This window comes from Sitophilus oryzae, unplaced genomic scaffold, assembly GCF_002938485.1.
Source record: "Sitophilus oryzae breed Bouriz unplaced genomic scaffold, Soryzae_2.0 scaffold_910_pilon_pilon, whole genome shotgun sequence".
In the NCBI taxonomy this organism is placed as follows: domain Eukaryota; kingdom Metazoa; phylum Arthropoda; class Insecta; order Coleoptera; family Curculionidae; genus Sitophilus; species Sitophilus oryzae.
Window position 1 is genome coordinate 1,543,639 of NW_022147540.1, and position 23,417 is coordinate 1,567,055.

Genomic DNA, 23,417 nt, shown 5'->3' on the forward strand with positions numbered 1-23,417 from the left:
TTGGAGGTATTGTTATTTTCCAAGATCTATACACGGTAGCCCAAAAGCGGATATTGTTATAACATATAAAATAACCATTAACTTGTAGCTCGGATGTAAACTCAGCTTCTCCGGCAGCATTAGTAGCTTTGCACGTGTATTTTCCAGCATGGTCATAAGTTACGGAGTCTATAGCTAGAATTGAGCTGCGTTTGCCTACTGGAATGGGTGCCAGATCCAGACTTTTGTCGATATCGCTGTGATTTAATTGCCAGGTGATTTTCAATGGTAAATCACCCTCTGATATGAAACACTGAACTTGAACTGAGTGTCCAACGTGTATTGGGGAGTCTCCGAAATCAAATGGAGATATTTCTGGTGGTACTAGGAGCAAATAAGAGAAAAATAAGGTAGTATCTAGTATATTTTCTTTGAAAAATGTAAAAAGAGGATCTGGAAATGGAAAAAATTGGAGTTCAATGTTGCAAGCTGATTTACCATTAAATATTAATATTTAAAGACATTAATCCATATATTGCTACAAATAAGAGACATATAATAGCCATTTTGGTTGCAATCGAGTATTTTTTCGCTTAACACTGAAGCTTAGATACATTTTTCAGAAACTTGTAAAAGAGAGAGTGTCTACAGAATGTCTAAAAGACTCAACATTGATTATATTGATTATAATAAATACAAATGGCAATTGTATCTTAGAATACTGATTTATAGATTAAAATTTTCAAATATTACCACTTAATTATAAATCAGCTGGTATATAAACACTAAAACTACACTCATGCAGCTATAACTCAAAATTTTGTCGAACCGTTGACTCTTAATTCGGAAGAAAAACTAGTTTTTCCCGCTAGATTTTCGGCAAAACATGTAAATGTGCCCACATGTGCGTGACTGATTGCTTCTATAGACAATGTAGATCCTCTTTTACCAACTGGCGATACCGATAAATCTGAAGTTAGATTTAAAGGTTTTCCGTTAAGCGTCCAGTGGAGTTTAATAGGTAAATCTCCCTCTTTGGCTGTGCACATTACTTGAAGGAACTCTCCAGCATTTAGAGGAGTTTCACCAAAATCAAACGGAGCTATCTGAGGAGGAACTAGAAGAAACAAAGGTTCTATTGTAAGAGAACTATCATGACGTTGATTTTGTTTGAACGACATTTAAAATTTATAGCAAACTCACCAAACTTTTTAGGTTTGCTAATGAGAATCTTTGCACTGAGTGTTATTCTCTTAAAAAAATAATAATGTTTGGTATAAATAAATGGTTTAATAACTCAAGCCACACTAAAACATGAAAGCATGAAAGTTTAGAATAACCATTAACTTGTAGATCCGCAGAAATCTCCGTTTTGCCTGCTTGATTTTCTGCCAAACAGGTATAACTCCCTGCATGAGCGTACGAAACAGAATCTATAGAAAGAATTGTGGTTCTTTTTCCCATAACTGCTGTAGAAACATCTAGTAAATCTACTATATCACTTCCATTAAATTTCCAGGTCAATTTCAAAGGTAGATCTCCCTCAGAAACAAAACATGCCACTTGTACAGATTGACCACCGTGTACAGGGTTGTCTTCGAAGTAAAACGGTGTGATTCTAGGCAAAACTGAAGGGAAAAAAGGTTTAAATAGGTTTAAAATTAAAAAAAAAACTATATAAAGAACTACAGGACTAAACATTGTACCCTTAACATGTAACTCTGCAGTAAAACTAGAGGTTCCAGCTTTATTTGATGCCACGCAAGTGTAGTTTCCTGCATGCTTATCTGTCAAACTGTCAAATGATAATACAGAAGCCTTTTTACCAAAAGACGCTGTATTTATTCCATCTATATCAGCGATTAATTTTCCGTTTAACATCCAAGAAAAGGTTATTGGTAGGTCTCCTTGAGCTAAGTTACAACTAACTGTGGTAGATTCACCCATATATGATGGCTCGTCTCCAAAAGAGAACGCATGAAGCTTGGGAGCAACTAAATCAAATTAAAGCGATTTTCATAACATTTAAAACATATAATAAGTTCACCAAACCTAAGTTTGTTAATAAGAATCTTTGCACTGAGTGTTTTTATCTTAAAAATATAATCATTTTGGTGTAAATAAATGGTTTAATAGTCAAGCTACACAAAAGCATGAAAACAAAATGACTGTAAAGCTTTTAATATGTTTAAAATAACCATTAACTTGTAGATCCGCAGAAATCTCCGCTTTGCCTGCTTGGTTTTCTGCCAAACAGGTATAAGTCCCTGCATGAGAATACGAAACAGAATCTATAGAAAGAATCGTAGTTCTTTTTCCCACAAACGCTGTAGATACATCTAGTAAATCTATTAGATCACTTCCATTAAATTTCCATGTCAATTTCAAGGGTAAATCTCCCTCAGAAACAAAACATCCCACTTGTACAGATTGGCCAGCGTGTACAGGGTTGTCTTCGAAGTAAAACGGTGTGATTCTAGGTAAAACTAAAGGAAAAAAGGTTTAAATAGGTTTAAGATTAAAAAAAAAAACTTTAAAAAACTACAGAACCAAACATTGTACCCTTAACATGTAACTCTGCAGTAAAACTAGAGGTTCCAGCTTTATTTGATGCAACGCAGGTGTAGTTTCCTGCATGCTTATCTGTCAAACTGTCGAATGCCAGGACAGAGGTCTTTTTTCCAAATGAACCGATATTTATTCCATCTATATGATTTATTAGTTTCCCGTTCAACATCCAAGAGAAGGTTATTGGTAGGTCGCCTTGAGCTAAGTTACAACTAGCTGTCGTAGATTCACCCATGTATGATGGTTCTTCACCGAAAGAGAAAGCATGAAGCTTTGGAGCAACTAAACGAAATTAAAATGATTGTTTTAAGTGTACTAAATCGATGTAAACCAAAATTTAATATTTCAGTCAAAGAAAAGTTAACAGATATCAGATAAAAATAAAGAGGAGATACTACCCAGTAATACTCACACTCTTCAACACATTTTATGTCCCATCGATATCTACCAGAGTAATTAGGGTAATGCTTTTTGGATCAACAGGAAAAAATAAAAAAATACTATAAAAAAATTATGTGTACCCTTGATATTCAATTGTGTAGTATAACTTGAAGTTCCTGCTTTGTTGGTAGCTTCACAAGTATAGTTACCTACATGTTCCCTACTAATACTATCTATAGTCAAAGCAGAGATCTTTTTTCCCATAGATGCGATGGTTATGTCGTGTAAAGTGTCCAGAGGTTTCATATTTAATAACCAACGAAATATTACCGGCAAATCACCCGTTGATATAATGCACTGAACCGAGACAGTGTCACCTTCAAAAGCTGGTTCATCACCAAAAGAAAATGGGTGAATTTTAGGAGATACTGAAAAAAGTTTAAAATTTTTAATTCATATAATTATGTTTCATAAATAATAATACAAAAAGCTCATTTAGTTCAAATTAAACTTAAATAATGTCATGTTATTTTATTTTATTTTATTGTTGCGGACCGGTGTGGACTCGACCTAACCTAACAATATGGCCCGCCCTCGGATGACCTTAACATCGCATAGACACCGCAATGCTTCATTCGAAGATTCGAGAAGGATCGAGTTCCACTGGAATGGAGTAGTACATACGAGAACATTCAAAAACCTTCTCTATGCACCTAACGATCTATGGACTATTCTAGTAAACTTTAACTGTAGGTATAAAAGCCGGCGGCTGTGGCCTAGAGAGGGCAGTTATAAATATACAGTTGACGCGCTAAAATTCAAAATAAATTCTTAGTTATAAATCGTTTGTAAATAGTCCTATAAGTCTTTTATCGTTATTGTTTTTGTTAATTAGTGTTAAATAAATAGTGTTTAAATAAATTGTGACTTTCTATCCACACGGAACCGACGAAAAACGTAACATTATTTTAATTTATATACCCCATTCAACAGCAAGAGCCAATTTAGTTTTAATTTTTTTCAATTATTTAGAAGTTACAGAATGGGTCGTACTGTATCAATTAAGGTATCAATTACAAATTAAAATGAAGAAATTTATAGATCACAAAACAAATTAATTATAATAAAAGGTACAAAACAAAATATATACAAAAGTAAATAACAAACAAACTGTTAGATCAGATCAAAAAAAAATTGACACAAAAAAAATTGATAAAATGTTGAAAGAAAAGAATATTTTTAAAACTACAGGATGTTGTCATATGAGGTAACTTCATTTCAATGTATTCTATATAGCAACAACAATATGTTCTCTAATTTCTCTATAGCAAATGTTAAATGTACTTTGAAGTACTCGTAGTAAAGTTTATAAAGAAAATCTAAGCAAGTTTCATCTCCGGAATAAACATGCAAAGAATATTTATTATCTTGAAATAACAAAACATCATTGAGAAGAAAATGCTACAAATATAACCAATAGATTAAAAGTAACAGTGAAGTTCTGTTAAAGACATTAAACCAAATTTTGATCTGAAAACCCAAAAAATCTTATTGAAGACACAGCTTCAATAACAACACAAGACTTGATAAACAAAGATAGAAAAACTGCCAAATGTATAGTGGGTCTAACAGGAATAGTATTTTGTCTTATTTTGGAGGTTTGAAGCATTACAGGAAAAAAGGTTAAAGTTAGGATAAACTAGGAAATGGAATTAACATAGATGCAAATAACAATAATTTTGTACCCTTAACAGATAACTCTGCAGTAAAACTAGACACCCCAGCCTGATTACAAGCAGTAAAAGTATAGTTTCCTACGTGATTCTCATTGATACTGTCAATGCTCAAAACGGAGATCTTCTTTCCGACAGAAGACACGCTTATTTCGTCGTAATTTTTGACAGGTCTGTCATTAAGCATCCATGAAAAATTGACAGGTATATCACCGCTGGCTATGATGCATTGAACAGACACTGTTTCACCTTCAAAAGGTGTGTCTCCGCCAAAATCGAAAGGTTGAATTTTCGGTAACGCTGAAAGTAATGGGAGAAGAGTTAGAGAAATATAAGAACCTTCACCAAAATCACCATATATTGTGCATAATCGTTGAGAGTGTTAAAGTATTGAGTTAAAGATAAGGGTTTTGTCTATTCGTGAGATACAAAAATCGCCCAGAGGTAAAATATCATTAGAAATTGGGTTAATAACAAATAAAAACGACTATAAACATATAAAAACAGTATTATCTGTTTTAAATACCCTTAACAACAAGCTGGGCAGTATAGCTTGCCATCCCAGCTTTATTTGCAGCTATACAAGTATAGTTTCCAGCGTGTAATTCACTGATGCTGTCTATATTCAGCACAGAGACTTTCTTTCCAAATGATGCAATACTAATGCTATCCTCGTGATTGATTGGTTTTCCATTGAACATCCAGGAAAATTCAACGGGTAAATCACCAATGGAAATGGTGCATTGGACAGATATAGTTTCACCAGCTGGTGAGGGTTCATCACCGAAACTGAAGGGGTGAATTTTGGGTAGAACTGGAAAAATTGTATGCAAGTTTTGAAACAAAATGTACATGCAAACTTTCTAATATTGTGAGTAAAATACAAGTAGAAACAAGTCTTGAAATTCACAGAATTCTTTAATATACAAGTCTTAAAACAGTGCAAATATTTTTAGGGATGTTTTTTTATTTTTTTACTTATTTATGTTATGTTTATTTATTTTATGTTTATTAAAATCAAAGACACAAAAAAAAGTAACCTGACAAAAATTTTAACTGACAAATCTCCAACCTTTTTGTGGAATGTGGATTAATTATTGCCTTTAATTTGTTATATGTTTGTACTTTTTTACATTTGCACAATAAACATTATTTACTTTTTATTTATTAAATTGGTCTCCGTTGGATCAACACAGTGGTGTTTACAAAAAATAACTTTTTTATTGGGTTACATTTTTTTCTAATGACGAAAAATCCAGAAATCTGTTCAAGAAATGAACCAGCCAAATTTTTATTTCTGAGTGTTGTCCTCTAACGGACAAACGAAGCACTTTCACACTAGAGGCGAATTGTGTCCAGAAAAGTATTTTGTTTCCAAAAATACGTAGTGGTTGTATGTCCTCGTAATATTGGGACATCCTGTATATTAAAGAAATCCAAAAATGTCTGTCCAACACTGTTTCTTCTTGTGAGTTATTTAACGTGAATTCATATTAGATTTATAAAAACTTTAAATCTAAGATAGTGTTCTAAAAAAGTACCCTTAACCACTAACTGAGCAGTGTAGCTGTCAGTTCCTGCTTGGTTTGACGCTAGACAAGTGTAGTTTCCTGCATGTCTTTCATTCACTGAGTCAATACTTAAAACAGAAGTCTTTTTCCCAAAAAGACCAACGTTGATGCCTGAAGTTTTCTCTATTGGAACATTGTTTAGTTTCCAGGAAAACTCTAGAGGCATATCGCCCTTGTTTATGTAACATTGGGTCTGTGTACTGTCTCCTGTGTTTGCCTCTTCTTCAAACGCGAAGGGAGTTATGTGTGGTAAAACTTTAAAAGGTAAAAAAATCTAACTTTAACATATTATGAAAAAAGCATTTAAAGTATTTTTTTTATTATTGAATTATCGAAAAAAGGATATGTGGATTTAGCTCAACGTGCTTAATAATTCTATTGGGGAAATTTCCAAACTTGAATAAAGATAGAGGATGTTTCGTTTTTCCAATATACGACTCACCGTGTTTACAGGATAACTAGTAGATCCACTCTTTCTCTTGTTTGATGTTCCTTTTAAAACAGTCCCAGAAATAATATGATTTTAGTGATGTGCGACAATGATTTTAGATATACAGGGTGGTCCAAACTGTATTCCGGAAACTTCGGCAGCATATTCTGCAGATAAAAATAAGTAAAAAAGTTCGTACAAATGTATGTCCTTAAATGCTTTCTTTCAGAGATACAGGCTGTTGAAATTTCATTTCTATTTCGTTTTTTTCTAAATAATCTCTGAAGTAACGTCAATACTTGGATGAAAATTGGTGTCTGGGAGTTTTTTGACATGAGAAATTTGATTTTGGTGTCAATATGACTCCTACTAGTAGAGGGCGCCACCTACTTGTGTTTTAACTGTTTTGAAGCGTAATAATTTTTTATCCGTACCTGTATAAAACTACCGAGCGAAAAAATATACATCTCTGTGACATTTTACGTAAAAAATATCTCTTTGTAAAAATCGCTACGAGCAACCGTTCTTAAGATATTTAGAATGGAAATAGACAATACATGTCATTATTGACAAAAAAGAAACACGTTGAGTTAGATAGTTATTTCACTGAAATAATAAATTTGCGAAATTTTTATTTTTTAAATTAATCATAAATTTTTCTGCAAAAAATGATGATAAAACAGTCTAATAACTATTTAGTCAACATGTTTAATTTATGTCAACGATGACAGGTATTGATAATTTCGATTCCAAATATCTCGAAAACCATTACTCGTAGCGATTTTTACCAAGAGACCTTTTTCACGTGAAAAACGTCGTAAATGTACGTTTTTTACTCAGTAGTTTTATACAGGTACGGACGTAAAGTTATTACTCTTCAAACCAGTTTAAAAATATGTAGGTGGCGCCCTCTACTAGTAGGAGTCATATTGACATCAAAATCAAATTTCTCATGTCAAAAAACTCCCAGATCAATTTTCATCCAATTATTGACGGTATATTTGGAAAATATCGAAATAAAAATGAAACTCCTACACCCTGTATCTCCGAAACTAAGCATTTTAGGACATACATTTATACGAACTTTTTTACTTATTTTTATTTGCAGAATAAGCTGCCGAAGTTTCCGGAATTTAGTTCGGACCACCCTGTATATGGAATAGTCAAAAATGAGAGAGCATCTTCCTCAGACTAAACTTACGAGTGAAACTGGCTTGCAAAAAACATTTTATTACACGCAAACTTTTATTCTGTAACTCAATAATATAAAAAATACTGTTTGTTGCAAAAAATTTTGGCAGGCACTGTATATACCGCATGACCGATTGAAAACGATGTCATAGAAAGCGTAGAAATAGTAGCACAATGAGCTAAACTGTAGTTTTGATCTGAAGTCTTAAAATTGACAGATAATAGCGGTTTATTTTTTCCATTTAAAAAACTTGTCAATGCAATCTATCAAAACTTCAGCAAAAGATACAGTAAAGACCAAACCAAAATATTATTTTTACACCTCCTATAGCATAGTTTTCATTAAAACATATTTTACTATAAAATATTATACTGTGTATAATTAATAAAACACCAATAACCTCCCATTGCACTCAATATCATAATATAATCAAAAAATTCTGATATATTCCGAATACCGACTAACAAGCAACTCTAAATTATAGTTAGGTACTACCGTCACGGTAGCCACTACTAGCACTACTGCCACGCATTCGTAGCTTCCATTATGAACAGCTTCAATGCTATCGATGCTTAGTGTCTTAGAGTCTCCTGAGTGAGCTGACTCTTCTCCAAAATCGAAAGGAAGAATTTGGGGAATCACTGGAGAAATCAGTTAATTCTAATTAAGAATAGGGATTTTAGGTGTATTTGGTTAAGGAGGGTGGTCATAAAACACTAAAAAAATCAACAGTAATATTAATATTCTACCGTTGATATGTAGCTCAGCTGTAAAAGTATCTAGCCCAGCAGAATTCTGAGCGATACATGTGTAGTTTCCAGAATGAGTTTCGTTGACGTCATCAATTGTAATACTACTAACTTTTTTACGGAGTTGAATAAAAATTCCATCATTGGAAGTGATGGCCTTTCCATTGTGTAACCAGGTGACGTTTACAGGAAGATCACCTTTGTGCACTGTGCACATAGTAGAAGTTACGTCGCCAGCATTTACTGACGGTTCTCCAAAATCAAATGACAAGATTTGAGGAGGTACTGAAATTGTATTAAAAGAGAAATTCAATATGTAATAAAATTAAATAATAAAAATATTGTAATTATATTCCTGCAGATTAAGTGAAAAGTTTTGTTCTTAAATATCTACCGAGATATCTACTATACAGGGTGTTTCAAAAAACATGTGTCATCTCTTGTGGGCAGATTCCTCACGTAAAAATAAAACTTATTTTTCATATCAACATAGGTCCGATTCTGCTTTGTTTCGTAGCTACAGGGTGTTAAAGTTTTAATATTTTTTCGATTTATTATAATTTTTAAGTGCATTTAGCGTTTTGATAAAATTTTCAGGGTAAAAGTTACTGTAAATGCGACATATTTTAAAGCTAATAAAGTGTCGATATATTCACCAGGGGCGTGCATATGGGTTAATTATCACTGGAATATTTTTCTAAAAAAAGCATGTACGCCACTGACTTTTTTTTATCTTGTTAGCGAAATAGTGTAAGCAGTTTAATGCCGATTAAAAGCTGTTTTCTTGATATTTTGTCGATTGCGGCCTCCTTAATGAGATAAACGCAATTTTATTAATTTGCCTAGATCCAAATCTCATAGCAACCTTTAAAAAAATTTAATATCATTAACACGCGAAAGTTTTAAATAAGTACTCATTGATTCCTCATCAAAAAATATGAAAAAAAGTTCCTATAAACATGGGTATGGAAATGCATAGTTTTAGGATGCTTTTTAAAATTAGGTTGTAATTATCTTAAATATCATTATTTTTTTATTGGAAATTGCTGTAGATTGAACTAATAGTAATAATATTTAATAATAAATTAGGTAAAATATATAATTTATTAATTTTAATTTTATTAATTATTGTGATTAATAAAATTACGTTTATCGCATCAAGGCGGCCGAATTCGACAAAATATCAAGAGATAACTTTTAATTGGCATTAAACGACCTACACAATTTTGATATCAAAAGAAAAAAGTCAGTGGCGCACATGTTTTTTTTGAAAAATATTCCAGTGATAACCCATATGCACGTCCCTGATGAATTTATCAACACTTTTTTAGCATTAAATTATATAGCACTTATAGGACATTTTACTCTCAAAATTTCATTGGAATTACTAAAAGTAGTTGGAAGAAAATTATAATAAATCGAAAGATTATTAAGATTTTAACTCCCTGTAGCTACGAAACAAAGCAGAATCGGAACTATGTTGATATGAAAAGTAAGTCCTATTTTTACGTGAGGAATCTCGTTGAAACACCCTGTATATCAACATGAAACGAGATGTAATTGACGAAATATCATCGTAACAACAGCTATTTTAGAAACGTCTTTGTTTACTTGTTTCCCTCAGATTTATGAAAAAACCGCCTTTTTACCATTTTTATGAAACCGACACGTCGAAGTAGCTCGAAACAAACCGAAATTAAACGAGACAACAGGAAGTTTGTCTATAAATTACAAGTCTATAACGTATAGTTCTAAGAATAAACAGAAATAATGACAGAATGATATAATTTAAATCCGTTTTTTTTCTCAAGACGAGACATTAAATTTAGGGGTTCATAAACAAAACATTGTTTCAATTCAATTCAGGGAAAACCAAGTAATAAAACATACAAGAAAACAATTTTTTGTTGTGGCAGAAAAAAATTATGTAGAATCAAGGTCTAGTAATCATAACCGTAGATTGTTGAAGATATTTGATTCAAACATGCCACCACGTGACATTAAATATACCTCATCACAAGAACTAACTGGATAACAAAATAAGAAGGAAAATTTTCAGGACAAATTTAGAGGAGAAAATAATATTAAAATATCTAAGAATAAAGAATAACAAATTAAAAACAAACAACACTACATAAAAAACAGTGATAAATCTACCATTAACATGTAACTCGGCGGTGAAGCTATCGAACCCAGCAATATTCTGAGCTATGCAAGTATAATTTCCTGAATGCTTTTCACTAACATCATCAATACTTATCAAACTAACTTTCTTGCGAGCTTGTATATAGATCCCATCATTAGAACCTACAGGTTTATTATTATGCAACCAGGTAACATTGATTGGAAGGTCCCCTTTGTGAACTGTGCAAGTAGCAGAAGTCACATCGCCGGCATTTACAGAGGCTTCTCCAAAATCAAAAGGTAAAATTTGAGGTAGGACTGAAAGAAGGTTGAAATAACTAAATAATATATACAAAAATAAATAACTGCATGCTACAGAAAAATCTACATGGATCTTATTTGTACCATTAACGCGTAATTCTGCAGAATAATGGGTCTTGCCAGCTTTATTTTCTACCATACAGGTATACAAGCCAGCGTGAGCTTCTGTTACCGAATCTATGGTAATTGAGCTAGCTTTTTTACCAACTTTCGTTACTTGAATCCCGTCTATATAGCCCACGCTAATGTTGTTATGTAACCAAGCTATATTGATGGGTAAGTCTCCTTTGTGCACTGAGCATTGTACGGAAGCATACTCCCCAAAATTGATGGGTTCTTCACCAAAATCAAAGGGAGATATCTGAGGTGAAACTATAAAAACATATTATATTGATTTGATATAAAAAAGGGCAGAGTTTTTGGGAACAAAAAAATAAAATACAAATAAATACACTACGAAGAGAATCATAAATTAAATGAGTACCATTTACATTTAACATGGCACTGTATCTGTCCATGCCAGCGCTGTTCACAGCAACACAACTATAATTTCCGCTGTGTTCTTCGTTAACTGAATCTATAGTAAGCATACTAGCTTTTTTTCCATTAAGATTTACAGATATACCCAGATTATATCCATTTAAGTCTAAGGATTTATTATTATGAAACCAGATGATCTTAACTGGTAGATCACCTTTGTGTACTAAGCATGTTAGTGATGCTGGATCTCCAGAATTAATAGTTTCTTCACCAAAATTAAAGGGCATTATTTGGGGTGGTACTGAAAAGAAATATAATTCACCGTTTGACTTTAGAAATTTTATAAAAGGAGAGGCCCAGGGAGGAATAGATATTTAAAAAATACTTAAATACTACATGCAAAATGATTTAGTATAATATTTTACCGTTTACATTAAGTACCGCAGTATATTGTGAACTTCCAGCTTTATTTTCAGCAATACAAGTGTATTGGCCTGAATGGTTCTCTTGAACTGAATCGATAGTAATCGTACTGACTTTCTTACTGACTTTTGTTACTACCAAGCCCTCCATGTAACCTATGCTGACGTTATTGTGAAGCCAAGATATGTTTATAGGGAGATCGCCTTTGTGTACTGAGCAAGTTAGAGATGCTAGGTCTCCAGAATTGACAGATTCTTCGCCAAAATCGAAGGATAGTATTTGTGGAGGAACTATGAAGAGTATAGTTAGAATTCACAAAAATGAGTACAAAGGAAATATTTAAAAATATAGCAGTAGTTTAAGCATTAAAACGTATTGATAGTAGAACACTGGAATATATCAGTTATTATGTCAGCAAAAATATGTATATTGTCCAGAAGTAGAATTATAATTTCTCACAGTACTGATTACGTTTAGACTTGAATTGATGAAAGGATAATATAGGAGAGCAGGTAGTGTCAAAGAGGAATTGTGAATATTAAACTTAGAAGTAATAAAAACAAAAGGAGATACATAAAAAACACAAAAGTTTACCATTAACATTTAAAATGGTAGAATAATGCGATACGCCAGCCATATTTTCAGCCAGGCAAGTATACTTTCCCGCGTGCGAATGATGAACAGAATCTATGGTGACAGTGCTGACTTTTTTGCCAGCTTTTGTTGTCATCACCCCATCCATGTAGCCTATACTCAGATTATTATGGAGCCACGATATGTTTATGGGAAGGTCTCCCTTATGCACTGAGCACGTCAATGATGCCAAGTCTCCAGAATTTACACTTTCTTCACCGAAATCGAAGGGTAGTATTTGAGGTGGAACTAGGAATATTGTGAAATATAAGAAAACATACAAAAAAATAAATATAAAAAGAGTTATATACAAAAAGTTTGTCTGAGTTCTTTTACCGTTGACGTTTAACATAGCAGAATACCGTGTTGAACCAGCTTGATTTTCAGCAATACAAGTATACAAGCCTGCGTGATTTTCTTCGACAGAATCAATAGAAACTGTACTGATCTTTTTACCAGCCTTAGTTATCATTATACCATCGACGTAACCTATACTAATATTATTGTGCATCCAAGAGATATTGATTGGAAGATCGCCTTTGTGAACTGAGCAAGTTAATGATGTTAAATCTCCAGAATTTATTGATTCTTCTCCAAAATCAAAAGGAACGATTTGAGGTGGGACTATAAATAAAATAAAATTTCTAAGCAAACTAGCAAAACTAAATAAATTTAAGTTCTAATATGAATTTATCGATACCATTAACGTTAAGCTTTGAAGAAAAACTAGCAATTCCTGCTTTGTTTTCTGCTAAACAGGTATAAATCCCCGCATGTTCTCCTTGAACAGAATCTATAGTAATAGTGCTAGCTTTCTTGCCGGCTTTGGTGACAAGTATTCCACCGACGTAGCCTATACTGACGTTGTTATGGAGCCATGACAGATTCACTGGCAAGTCACCTTTATTTATACTACAAACTATCGAAGTAGAATCACCAGAGTTGATTGGTTCAGTTCCAAAATCAAACGGTATTATTTGAGGAGCAACTACAACGAGAAGAATATGATATAGAAACTAATATTTCCTTGCATTTTCAGAGGCCCATGTGTTTTAGAAATTGGTAAAAATTAAGGAAGGAGCAAGAGGACTAAAATAAGTAAAAATGTTCTAAAATCAAATATTAAAAAATATAAACTAACAAAATTGTTTTAATTATCTACCATTGACGTTTAAAATCGCGGAATAATGAGCAACTCCAGCTTTATTTTCAGCTTGACAAGTGTACACTCCTGTGTGTTTCTCGTTGACAGAATCTATAGTGATCATGCTGGCTTTCTTTCCGGCTTTAGTGATCAACACACCCTCAACATATCCCACGCTAATATTGTTATGCAACCAAGAAATTTTAATTGGCAAATCTCCTTTAGAAATACTGCACGTTATTGAAGCTGAATCTCCCGAATTGAGTAGTTCTTCACCAAAATTGAAAGGTACAATTTGAGGTGGGACTATAAATAAAATAAAATTTCTAAAGAAACTAGCAAAACTAAATAAACTTTAAGTTCTAATATGAATTTATCGATACCATTAACGTTAAGCTTCGAAGAGAAACTAGCAATTCCAGCTTTGTTTTCTGCTAAACATGTATAAATTCCAGCATGCTCTCCTTGGACTGAATCTATAGCAATCGTAATAGCTTTGTTGCCTACTTTGTTAGCTACTATTCCACCTATGTAGCCAATACTGATGTTGTTATGGAGCCATGACAGGTTCACTGGTAAATCACCTTTATTTATACTACATAATACCGAAGTAGAATCACCAGAGTTGATTGGTTCAGTTCCAAAATCAAAAGGTATTATTTGAGGAGCAACTAGAACGAGAAGAATAAAACATGGAAACCAATATTTCCTTACATTTTCAGAAGCCCATGTGTTTTTTTGAAATTTGTAGCAATTTAGGAAGGAACAAGGGAACTATAAAATAATTAATTATCTAAAAACAAAAAAAAACTAGAAACTAATAAGTCAATGAATTGTCTACCATTGACGTTTAAGGTCGCTGAATAATGAACAACTCCAGCTTTATTTTCAACTTGACAAGTGTAGACTCCTGCGTGTTTCTCGTTGACAGAATCTATAGTAATAGTGCTGGCTTTCTTCCCTGCCTTAGTGATCAACACACCCTCAACATACCCCACGCTAATATTGTTGTGTAGCCAAGAAATATTGATTGGCAAATCTCCTTTAGAAATACTGCAACCAGTCATGGCAGAATCACCAGAATTGAGTTGTTCTTCACCAAAATTGAAAGGTACAATTTGAGGTGGGACTATAAATAAAATAAAATTTCTAAGCAAACTAGCAAAACTAAATAAATTTAAGTTCTAATATGAATTTATCGATACCATTAACATTAAGCTTTGAAGAAAAACTAGCAATTCCTGCTTTGTTTTCTGCTAAACAGGTATAAATCCCGGCATGTTCTCCTTGAACAGAATCTATGGTTATAGTGCTAGCTTTGCTCCCAACTTTCGTTGCAACTATTCCACCTATGTAGCCTATACTGACGTTGTTATGGAGCCATGATAGGTTCACTGGCAAATCCCCTTTATTTATACTACAAACTATCGAAGTAGAATCCCCAGAGTTGATTGGTTCAGTTCCAAAATCAAACGGTATAATTTGGGGAGCAACTAAAATGAGAAGAAGACATAAAAAACCAAAATGTCATTACATTATGAGAGGCCCATGTGTTTTGGAAATTAGCAAAAATTAAGGAAGGAACAAGGACACTAAAAAATAATTTGTCTAAAAGCAAATATACAAATATAAACTAATAATCAATTAATTATCTACCATTGACGTTTAGGGTCGCGGAAAAATGAGCAACTCCAGCTTTATTTTCAACTTGACAAGTGTAGACTCCTGTGTGTTTCTCGTTGACAGAATCTATAGTTATAGTGCTGGCTTTCTTCCCCGCCTTAGTGATCAACACACCCTCAACATACCCCACGCTAATATTGTTATGTAACCAAGAAATGTTAATAGGCAAATCTCCTTTGGAAATACTGCACATTGTCGAAGCTGAATCTCCAGAATTTATCTGTTCTTCTCCGAAATCAAAAGGTACAATTTGTGGTGGAACTAAAATGTTATTTTTAATTATAACAGGATAAAGAGAGGCCCATGGCTGTTTTTTTTTGGATGATTTCTGTGTTAGTTTTCAATGATAAATGATCAATACAATGATACATGCATATCCAAACACAAAATAACTACTTTTATAATACCGTTTATATTTAAATATGCGGAATGTTTTGAAACACCAGCTGAGTTTGAAGCTAAACAACTATATTCTCCAGTATGAGTAGCTTCAGCTGATTCTATAGTTAGCTGACTAACTCTTTTGTTAGTTTTGACAGTGGTGATGCCATAAATTTGTTCTACGTGTTGTCCGTTTAGAAACCAACTAATATCAATGGGGAAATCTCCTTTTGAGACTGTACAAGTAGCTGTGACCAGTTCTCCTGCATAGACGCTTTCATCTCCGAAATCAAAGGGATGGATTTGGGGAGGAACTGGAAATTGGAGTAAATCATAAAAAATATACAGGGTGGCGCATTGTTTTGAAAATCACCTCTTCAAGAAAAGTTTTAATATTAAACAGAAAATCTAATTTACAAACATATGGTCACCCTGTATATACTACATACATTTATAAACAAATAAAATCTACTTCTGTTGTGCTAAAATAATATACCGTTAACATTTAAAACAGCCGAAAAGCTATTTTTCCCAGCTGAATTTTCTGCGATACACAAATATTCTCCAGCGTGAGTCTCGTTTGAAGATTCTATACTTAGAGTACTGATTCTCTGATTGGTTTGGCCTACAGAAATTCCTGGCAATCCTTTTGCAGGTTTATTATTGAAAAACCAAGAAATTTTTAGTGGTAAGTCCCCTTTAGATACTGCACATTGTGTACTAGCCATATCACCTTGATTCACGATCTCTTCACCAAATGTGAAGTGTGTTATTTGGGGAGGAACTATTATGGAAAAAATAAGGTTGGTTTAGAAGGAATATGATAGAAAAAAGGATATAAATTAAGAACATAAAAAAGTCAATAGAAAATAGTCTACCGTTAACATTTAAAAAAGTTGAATACGCTGTTTTTCCAGCTACACTTTCAGCTTCGCATACGAATTCTCCTATATGGTTTTCAGCTGCTGATTCTATACTCAGCATGCTGATACGCTGATTCATTTGAGCTACGGCCACTCCAGGAAGTTCTTTTGCAGGTTTATTGTCGAAAAACCAAGAAATTTTTAGAGGTAAATCTCCCTTGGTCACTGCACATGTAGCACTAGCCATATCACCGTGATTCACCACTTCATCACCGAAAGTGAAGTGAGTAATTTGAGGAGGTACTATTATTAAGAAAAAAAAATAAAATTTTAGGAAAAGTTATGGATAAATAATACTAAAATAAAAAGAAAAAAATACTGAAGGTTGAAATACCGTTGACGTTTAAATGAGCTGAGTAACTGTCTTTTCCAGCAACGTTCTCAGCTACACAAAGGTATTCTCCTGTGTGTTTTTCGTTGACGTCATCTATGGATAACGAGCTGATTCTTTTATTGGTTTGACTAACAGCAATTCCATTGAAATTAGAAATAAGCTTTTCGTTAAAGAACCAGGTGATATTTATGGGGAAATCACCTTTGGACACAGCACACTGTGTGGAGGCCATATCACCAGAGTTGACAACTTCATCGACAAAGGTGAAATGCGAAATTTGGGGAGGAACTACAGAAGAAAAAATGAGGATTTATCAGGTATATTTGCGTAAGATATGGATTATTCTACAGTGGCACCATTTGGAAATGTTTTAACTATTTTTTAGTATATGTTATCTACTAATAATAGCCGGAGAGCTGGCGACATATTTAGAGATTCATAGAATAACAAAAAAAATAAAGTTTAATAATTTGTGAACCCAGAATCCTAAGTCTGGCTGGGGGGTTGGGGGTATTTCGCTACTGCGCAACCCATAACATTTGCAAAAAAATAAGTCCAAAAAACATTCTTTAGGCAACTTGAAATTTGTTTATTCTTAAATTTTAGCATCTATTTAACCTAGAAATAAGTATGCCAGACTTTTTTTTCGGGTTTAAAGTGTAACCCGACCATTCCAAATATGTTTAATTATTATACCTGGAAAACATACTTTAGGCATTCTAAAATTTTTACAGCGTGTTTATTAGATGATATTAAAAAATATGTGTTAATTGCCAGACGAATTCAATGGGTTTTAATACTTGCCTGACGCTAATAAATATTTTAAATGAGCGCGACAAAAAAGTTATATATGTATCTATAAGCGCGAGAAAGATAGTTTATTGAGACCCGTCGGCAGCCGATGTGGCTGACGTAACAGTATTTTGGAGTACCTATTTCAAATTTTCATAAAAACAATTTTTATTCGGTTTCATTTCAATTATTTGCTGGCTTCTAATTCAGAGATTATTTTGTTGGAATTAAGTTACCATGTACGAATATGTATTTATAAATTAAATATTGATGTGCATAGTGTAAATAGTTTAGAATAATTACTGCAAATAAATATTTTAGTAACTACTAATTTCGCTACTAACTACTAAATCACAATGGATAAAAAACATTTAAGTTGTGTAGTTTGTAAAAAAGTTACTAGTGACAAAGTTATTGTTTTTGATGAAGGCAGACTACAAAAATGCAAAGAATTTTTAAAAGTGCGCCAACAACATGGTTTAAAATTTAAAGAAGTGATTTTAGCAGAAAACGTAGTCCCGACAAAAGGGTACCATGTACAGTGCTAAAAAAAATAAGTGTTCTGGAATTTTATTAAAGTACCATTGTTAATCTTTCTAAATAGATTCAAAAGTAAGTAAAAGTGCTTTACTTTTATGCTTAGGCGTTAAAATGACTTTTTTATATTGTCAATCAGGTCGCAAAAATGAATAATAATATAATATGTCACAAAAGTATAATAATAATTATACTTTTGTGACGTTTGAAAAAAATATACTTTATATTATGCTAATTTTTAAATAATTATTCGTCTTTTTATTCTTTGAGATACAAAATACTTAAATTATAAAGTCTTCTTATTGAAAGGATTTCAATCATACATTTTTATTAAAAAATGCTTCTTTTTATTTATTCAATATTAGTTAGTTTTTTTTTTAATTTTTACGACTCCAAAATGCTGTTACGTCAGCCGCATCTTTCTCGCGCTTATAGATACTCATAAGACTTTCTTATCACGCTCATTTAAAATCTTTATTCGCGTCAGGCAAGTATTAAATCCCATTGAATTCGTCTGGCAATTAACACATATTTTTTAATATCATCTAATAAACACGCTGTAAAAATTTTAGAATGGCTAAAGTATGTTTTCCAGGTATAATAATTAAACATATTTGGAATGGTCGGGTTACACTTTAAACCCGAAAAAAAGTCTGGCATACTTATTTCTAGGTTAAATAGATGCTAAAATTTAAGAATAAACAAATTACCAGTTGCCTAAAGAATGTTTTTTGGATTTATTTTATTGCAAATGTTATGGGTTGCGCAGTAGCGAAATACCCCCAACCCCCCAGCCAGACTTAGGATTCTGGGTTCACCAGTTAATAAACTATACATTTTTAATTATTCTAGCTTGCCTAAAATATGTTCTCTAAATATGTCGTCAGCTCTTAGGCTAAAACCATTACATCATTTTACTTTAAGGCTACAAGAAAAATGTTTACATCAAAACCTTTCAAAAAAATTCTTAGTAGATCAATGTGAAGAAAGATCACTATCCTAAACGATCCAGTTTGAATTCAACAACAGTTCATTGGCAAATATAGAAGAAAAATTTGAAGAGATACTAAAAAGGTTTACCAGATATTTGTTAATTTTTTAAAGCGACTATACGCTATTATTCAGTGGCACCATTAGAAAAAATTAAAGGAGTAGGTAAAAAAGGTTTGGACCAAATAAAAAAAAGTTCTTAATAAAGAATTTAGTACTACCGTTCACGTTAAGTCTTGTTGAATAACTATCTTTTCCAGCAATGTTCTCAGCTACACACTGGTACTCTCCAGCGTGTATTGCATCTACAGTTTCAATACTGATAGTGCTGATTCTTTTATTAATCTGTCCTACACTAAAACCTATGGATGGATCAGTGCGTTTTCCATTGAAAAACCAAGTGATGTTCAATGGAAAGTCTCCTTTAGACACTACACACTGGGCACTGGCCATTTCACCAGAATTCACTACTTCGTCGGAAAATGTAAAGTGGGATATTTGCGGAGACACTAGAACGAAGTATTTGTTGTACTGAGTGTTAATAGAAATTGAATATTTAAAAAATTCTATAAAATACAATAAAAATGTGTTTTTAATACATTATATATTATAATAATGTATTAAAAATGATTAAACTAAAAAAATTAACTTTTGCGTAGAAACTCTTGACTCAAGATATTTCAGGATAGGATATTTTGTGCACCATTAATTGAAAAGCACGCGCTAAACATTAAATACCTTTCTCAGAAATGTTCAGGAGAAAAATTCAGGTTTTCAAAACAAAATAAAGAACAGAGAACTAAACAGTGTAGACCCCTGATCTACCGTTAACGTTGAGGAATGCAGAAAAACTAGATTTTCCTGCTAAATTTGTGGCTAGACACGTGTATTCTCCTCTGTGATGCGGTTCCACACTGAGTATGTTCAGTAAACTGGCTTGGGCACCGAAAGAAGAAGTAGATATGCCTTTAGAATGATGTGAGACGTGCCTTTTATTATGGTACCATTTGATTTTTAAGGGTTTATCGCCTTTGGGGACGTAACAAGTTAGGACTGCACTGTCGCCTGCGTTTAGGGGTCCATCGAATTGGAAGGGACTTATAACGGGTGCCACTGTAAAAATGAGATGTATTTTTGGTGAAATATTCGTAGATTTATAGTTGAAGATTGCAACCCTTTGGTGTTACAATAGCAAAATAGTACATTCATTAGCCACAATACTTCATCCAGCAAATAGTTAAAAATAAACTATTATCTACAATTTGAGAGTATATATTGCCACTAAAAATATGTTGACCAAACTAAAAGATATAATAATATCATTAATCCTATCTGTACCCCGGAAACAAACTATATTAAGTCATAAAATATAGTTTTGAGAAAAACGAATTTAACGTTCTTTTTGGAGTTATTTCTTACTCCATATTATTGTATGGCAATTGAACAACTTATTTTGAATTTATTGAAATGTGAAACAGTTTTTTTACCAATCGAATGCCTATATAAAAGCTCAATTTGTAGAATCATCTGCTGATGACGATATCATGGTTAGCGAAACGTGCGACCAGTGTTAAAAGTAATGATTCCTATATATACATTATAATAATAACACATGGGCCTCTCCAAAGGATTTAATTCTCTGAAGTTAATCAACGCTGAATGGTTCAATGGGAGGATATAGGTGATTCTCCCTATCTTCGTAACACTATAATCAATCCTACCTTTTTACTTAACTTCCTCATATGCTTAAAACCTCAAAGCGAACAAATAAAAAAATTAAACTCCTCTAAATACCTTCCTAAATATGGCTTAAAATAATTTTTACAAATTTTTCGAATTTGTCTGCCATAACCTGTAATATTTCTAGAACCTTAAAAACTTAAAAATATAAATTTAAAGATCCTGTAAAATTGTGAAGTCAAATTACGCAAAAACGAACAAAAGACCCACTAATATTTCGTTATAACCATAAATTATAGTCGTCGAATAAAATATATTTCCTGAAAATATAATATAATGAGACGCTGTCATTTTCTTTATTGCTGTTATATCTGTAATTTGTAGCAAACAAAATCAAGTAAAATAGGTTATTATGCTTAATAGTGCTGAAATATAGTTATTAAGTAATTTTCCCTTCGACGGCAATAATAAATAAAAGACAAATAAAATAAATCTGAAACAATATTTTTTGTCAGACAAAATATTTTTTTTATAAATGATTTATTGTCCACCCTTATTATTTCTTTTCTAATTTATTATTTTAATAAATTAAATTATTTTTTATTGTCTTGCAACAAGTGATACAAATATGCCCATTAAGAATTTACAATTTACTTATATACCTACTTAGAAACAAAAAAAAATATTTCCTGAGATAAAATGACAGCGCCTTGAAATAAACTAAATGTCAAAAAACTGTCAACTTACCCATGACTTGAACTTCTAAAGATCCTCTTGCGTTGTATCCTTGAGAATTCTTAGTTACGCAGACGTAGGTGGCTTGGTCTGATGCCCTTTCCACATTTTCGATGATCAGGGTACCATTAGGGAACACCTTCTGTTTTCTGTTGATCGGCAGTTGTCTACCATCTAAAAATACATAATTATTTTTGAATATAAAATAGACATGCTTAATGTGTAGGGTAGAGTAACTGGCAAGTCAGAATCTAGTGACTGTGACATAGATACATGTCATATACATGACTATACGAATATCAAAGATAAATCCGCTGATTCTATTCAAAAAAGAGGAGCTAATTATTCCTTCCATGGAATTGAAATTTCCATTGATAAGTCCATAGTTAAAGGAAATAAATTTAGATTGGAATGCCCGTCCAAATTTACCGTTGTACGCGACCGTTGTACGCAATCTGACGCTGCTATAGCGGTTGCTAAGATCAACCGCAAACAAGAACAAAAATAATTTTCTCTTGTCAAAGTCCGAATCTTCAAAAAAATATAAAATTTTTCAAAATCTAAACCGCTCTCACTGAAAAAATTCCGAAAAGTGTTTAAAGCATCCATTTTCAAAGTAATTATTGCTATCTTGTGAGTTTAATTAAGTTTTATTTACTCGAACCCGTGATAATTGTGAAAAAGTGGCATTAAAAACTTAAAAAGCTGTGCTGTGAACTTTGAACTTCAAAAACCATCGTGGATCGTGGCATAACGTCGGTTTCCAATGTTCATAGATATTTCTTACATGTCCTTATATAAAATAAAGTTTCTTGTATGCAACACACTGTATTTTATTTACAAAATTAAAAGGAAATAATAATAAATTTGAATAAATAATATTTGGCGATATAATTCCGGAAAAAGCCGAACCGTTTTTCAAAAGTTTTGGGTCGCGAACGTTGCAAGAATAGCGCCAAATAGTGTTTACATTGTCCTTATGGGCACTTTCCAATCAAAACTTGTTTTATTTATCCATGGATAAGTCATATAAAAGATGAAATTTGTCATTATAAAGTTGTTCAAGTCAAACCCTAATCAAGCTTAGACCAAAAACAAGCAAAGACTTTTTAATTTCTTGACACTAAAAAGCTAAAAAGAGTGTCTTCTAGATCTAAAGGAAAATGACATAATTACTTTAACTTATATCATAAAACATTATATAAAATTCAGTTTCACTTACCTCTTTCCCAGACTACTGTCTCCACCGGATGTCCAGCAAAAGGACAATGGACTATCAAAGTTCCCCCAGCTACGATAGACTGTTTTTCCATAGATCTGACAAACGGTAGCCCGTAGACGTTGATGCGCGCAGAATGGTCTGCGCTGCCCACTTTCGAACTGGCCACGCATCGGTACAATCCCCCGTCGTTGGTGTGAATTCCGGTGACGTTCAAGTGCGATACTACGTCGCCATTGACAGTGACGTATTGCCCAATCTGGTATCTGCAATTGAGACGAGTATTTAATTTAAAATATATTCTCTCCAAAAAAATCATTTATGGGTATTTCGCCACTGCACTGCAAGAAAATCTACAAAATAAAATAGTTATTTTTTGTAAACATTTCTGCGTTAAACCTAAATAAACACTGCT

The 23,417-nt window shown here is 32.6% G+C and overlaps 1 protein-coding gene across 1 annotated transcript in view; it reads right to left on the minus strand.

Annotated features, from left to right (window-relative positions):
• LOC115890772 (Down syndrome cell adhesion molecule-like protein Dscam2) overlaps nucleotides 1-23,417 on the minus strand; it is a 196,229-nt gene that overhangs the window by 43,161 nt on the left and 129,651 nt on the right. Inside the window, exons 9-11 of the mRNA XM_030911106.1 lie at nucleotides 23,006-23,268; nucleotides 21,796-21,957; nucleotides 5,188-5,475 (exon numbers count right to left, since the gene is read on the minus strand). Of these exons, the coding sequence (XP_030766966.1) occupies nucleotides 5,188-5,475; nucleotides 21,796-21,957; nucleotides 23,006-23,268 (713 nt within the window). The remainder of the gene's footprint in view (nucleotides 1-5,187; nucleotides 5,476-21,795; nucleotides 21,958-23,005; nucleotides 23,269-23,417) is intronic.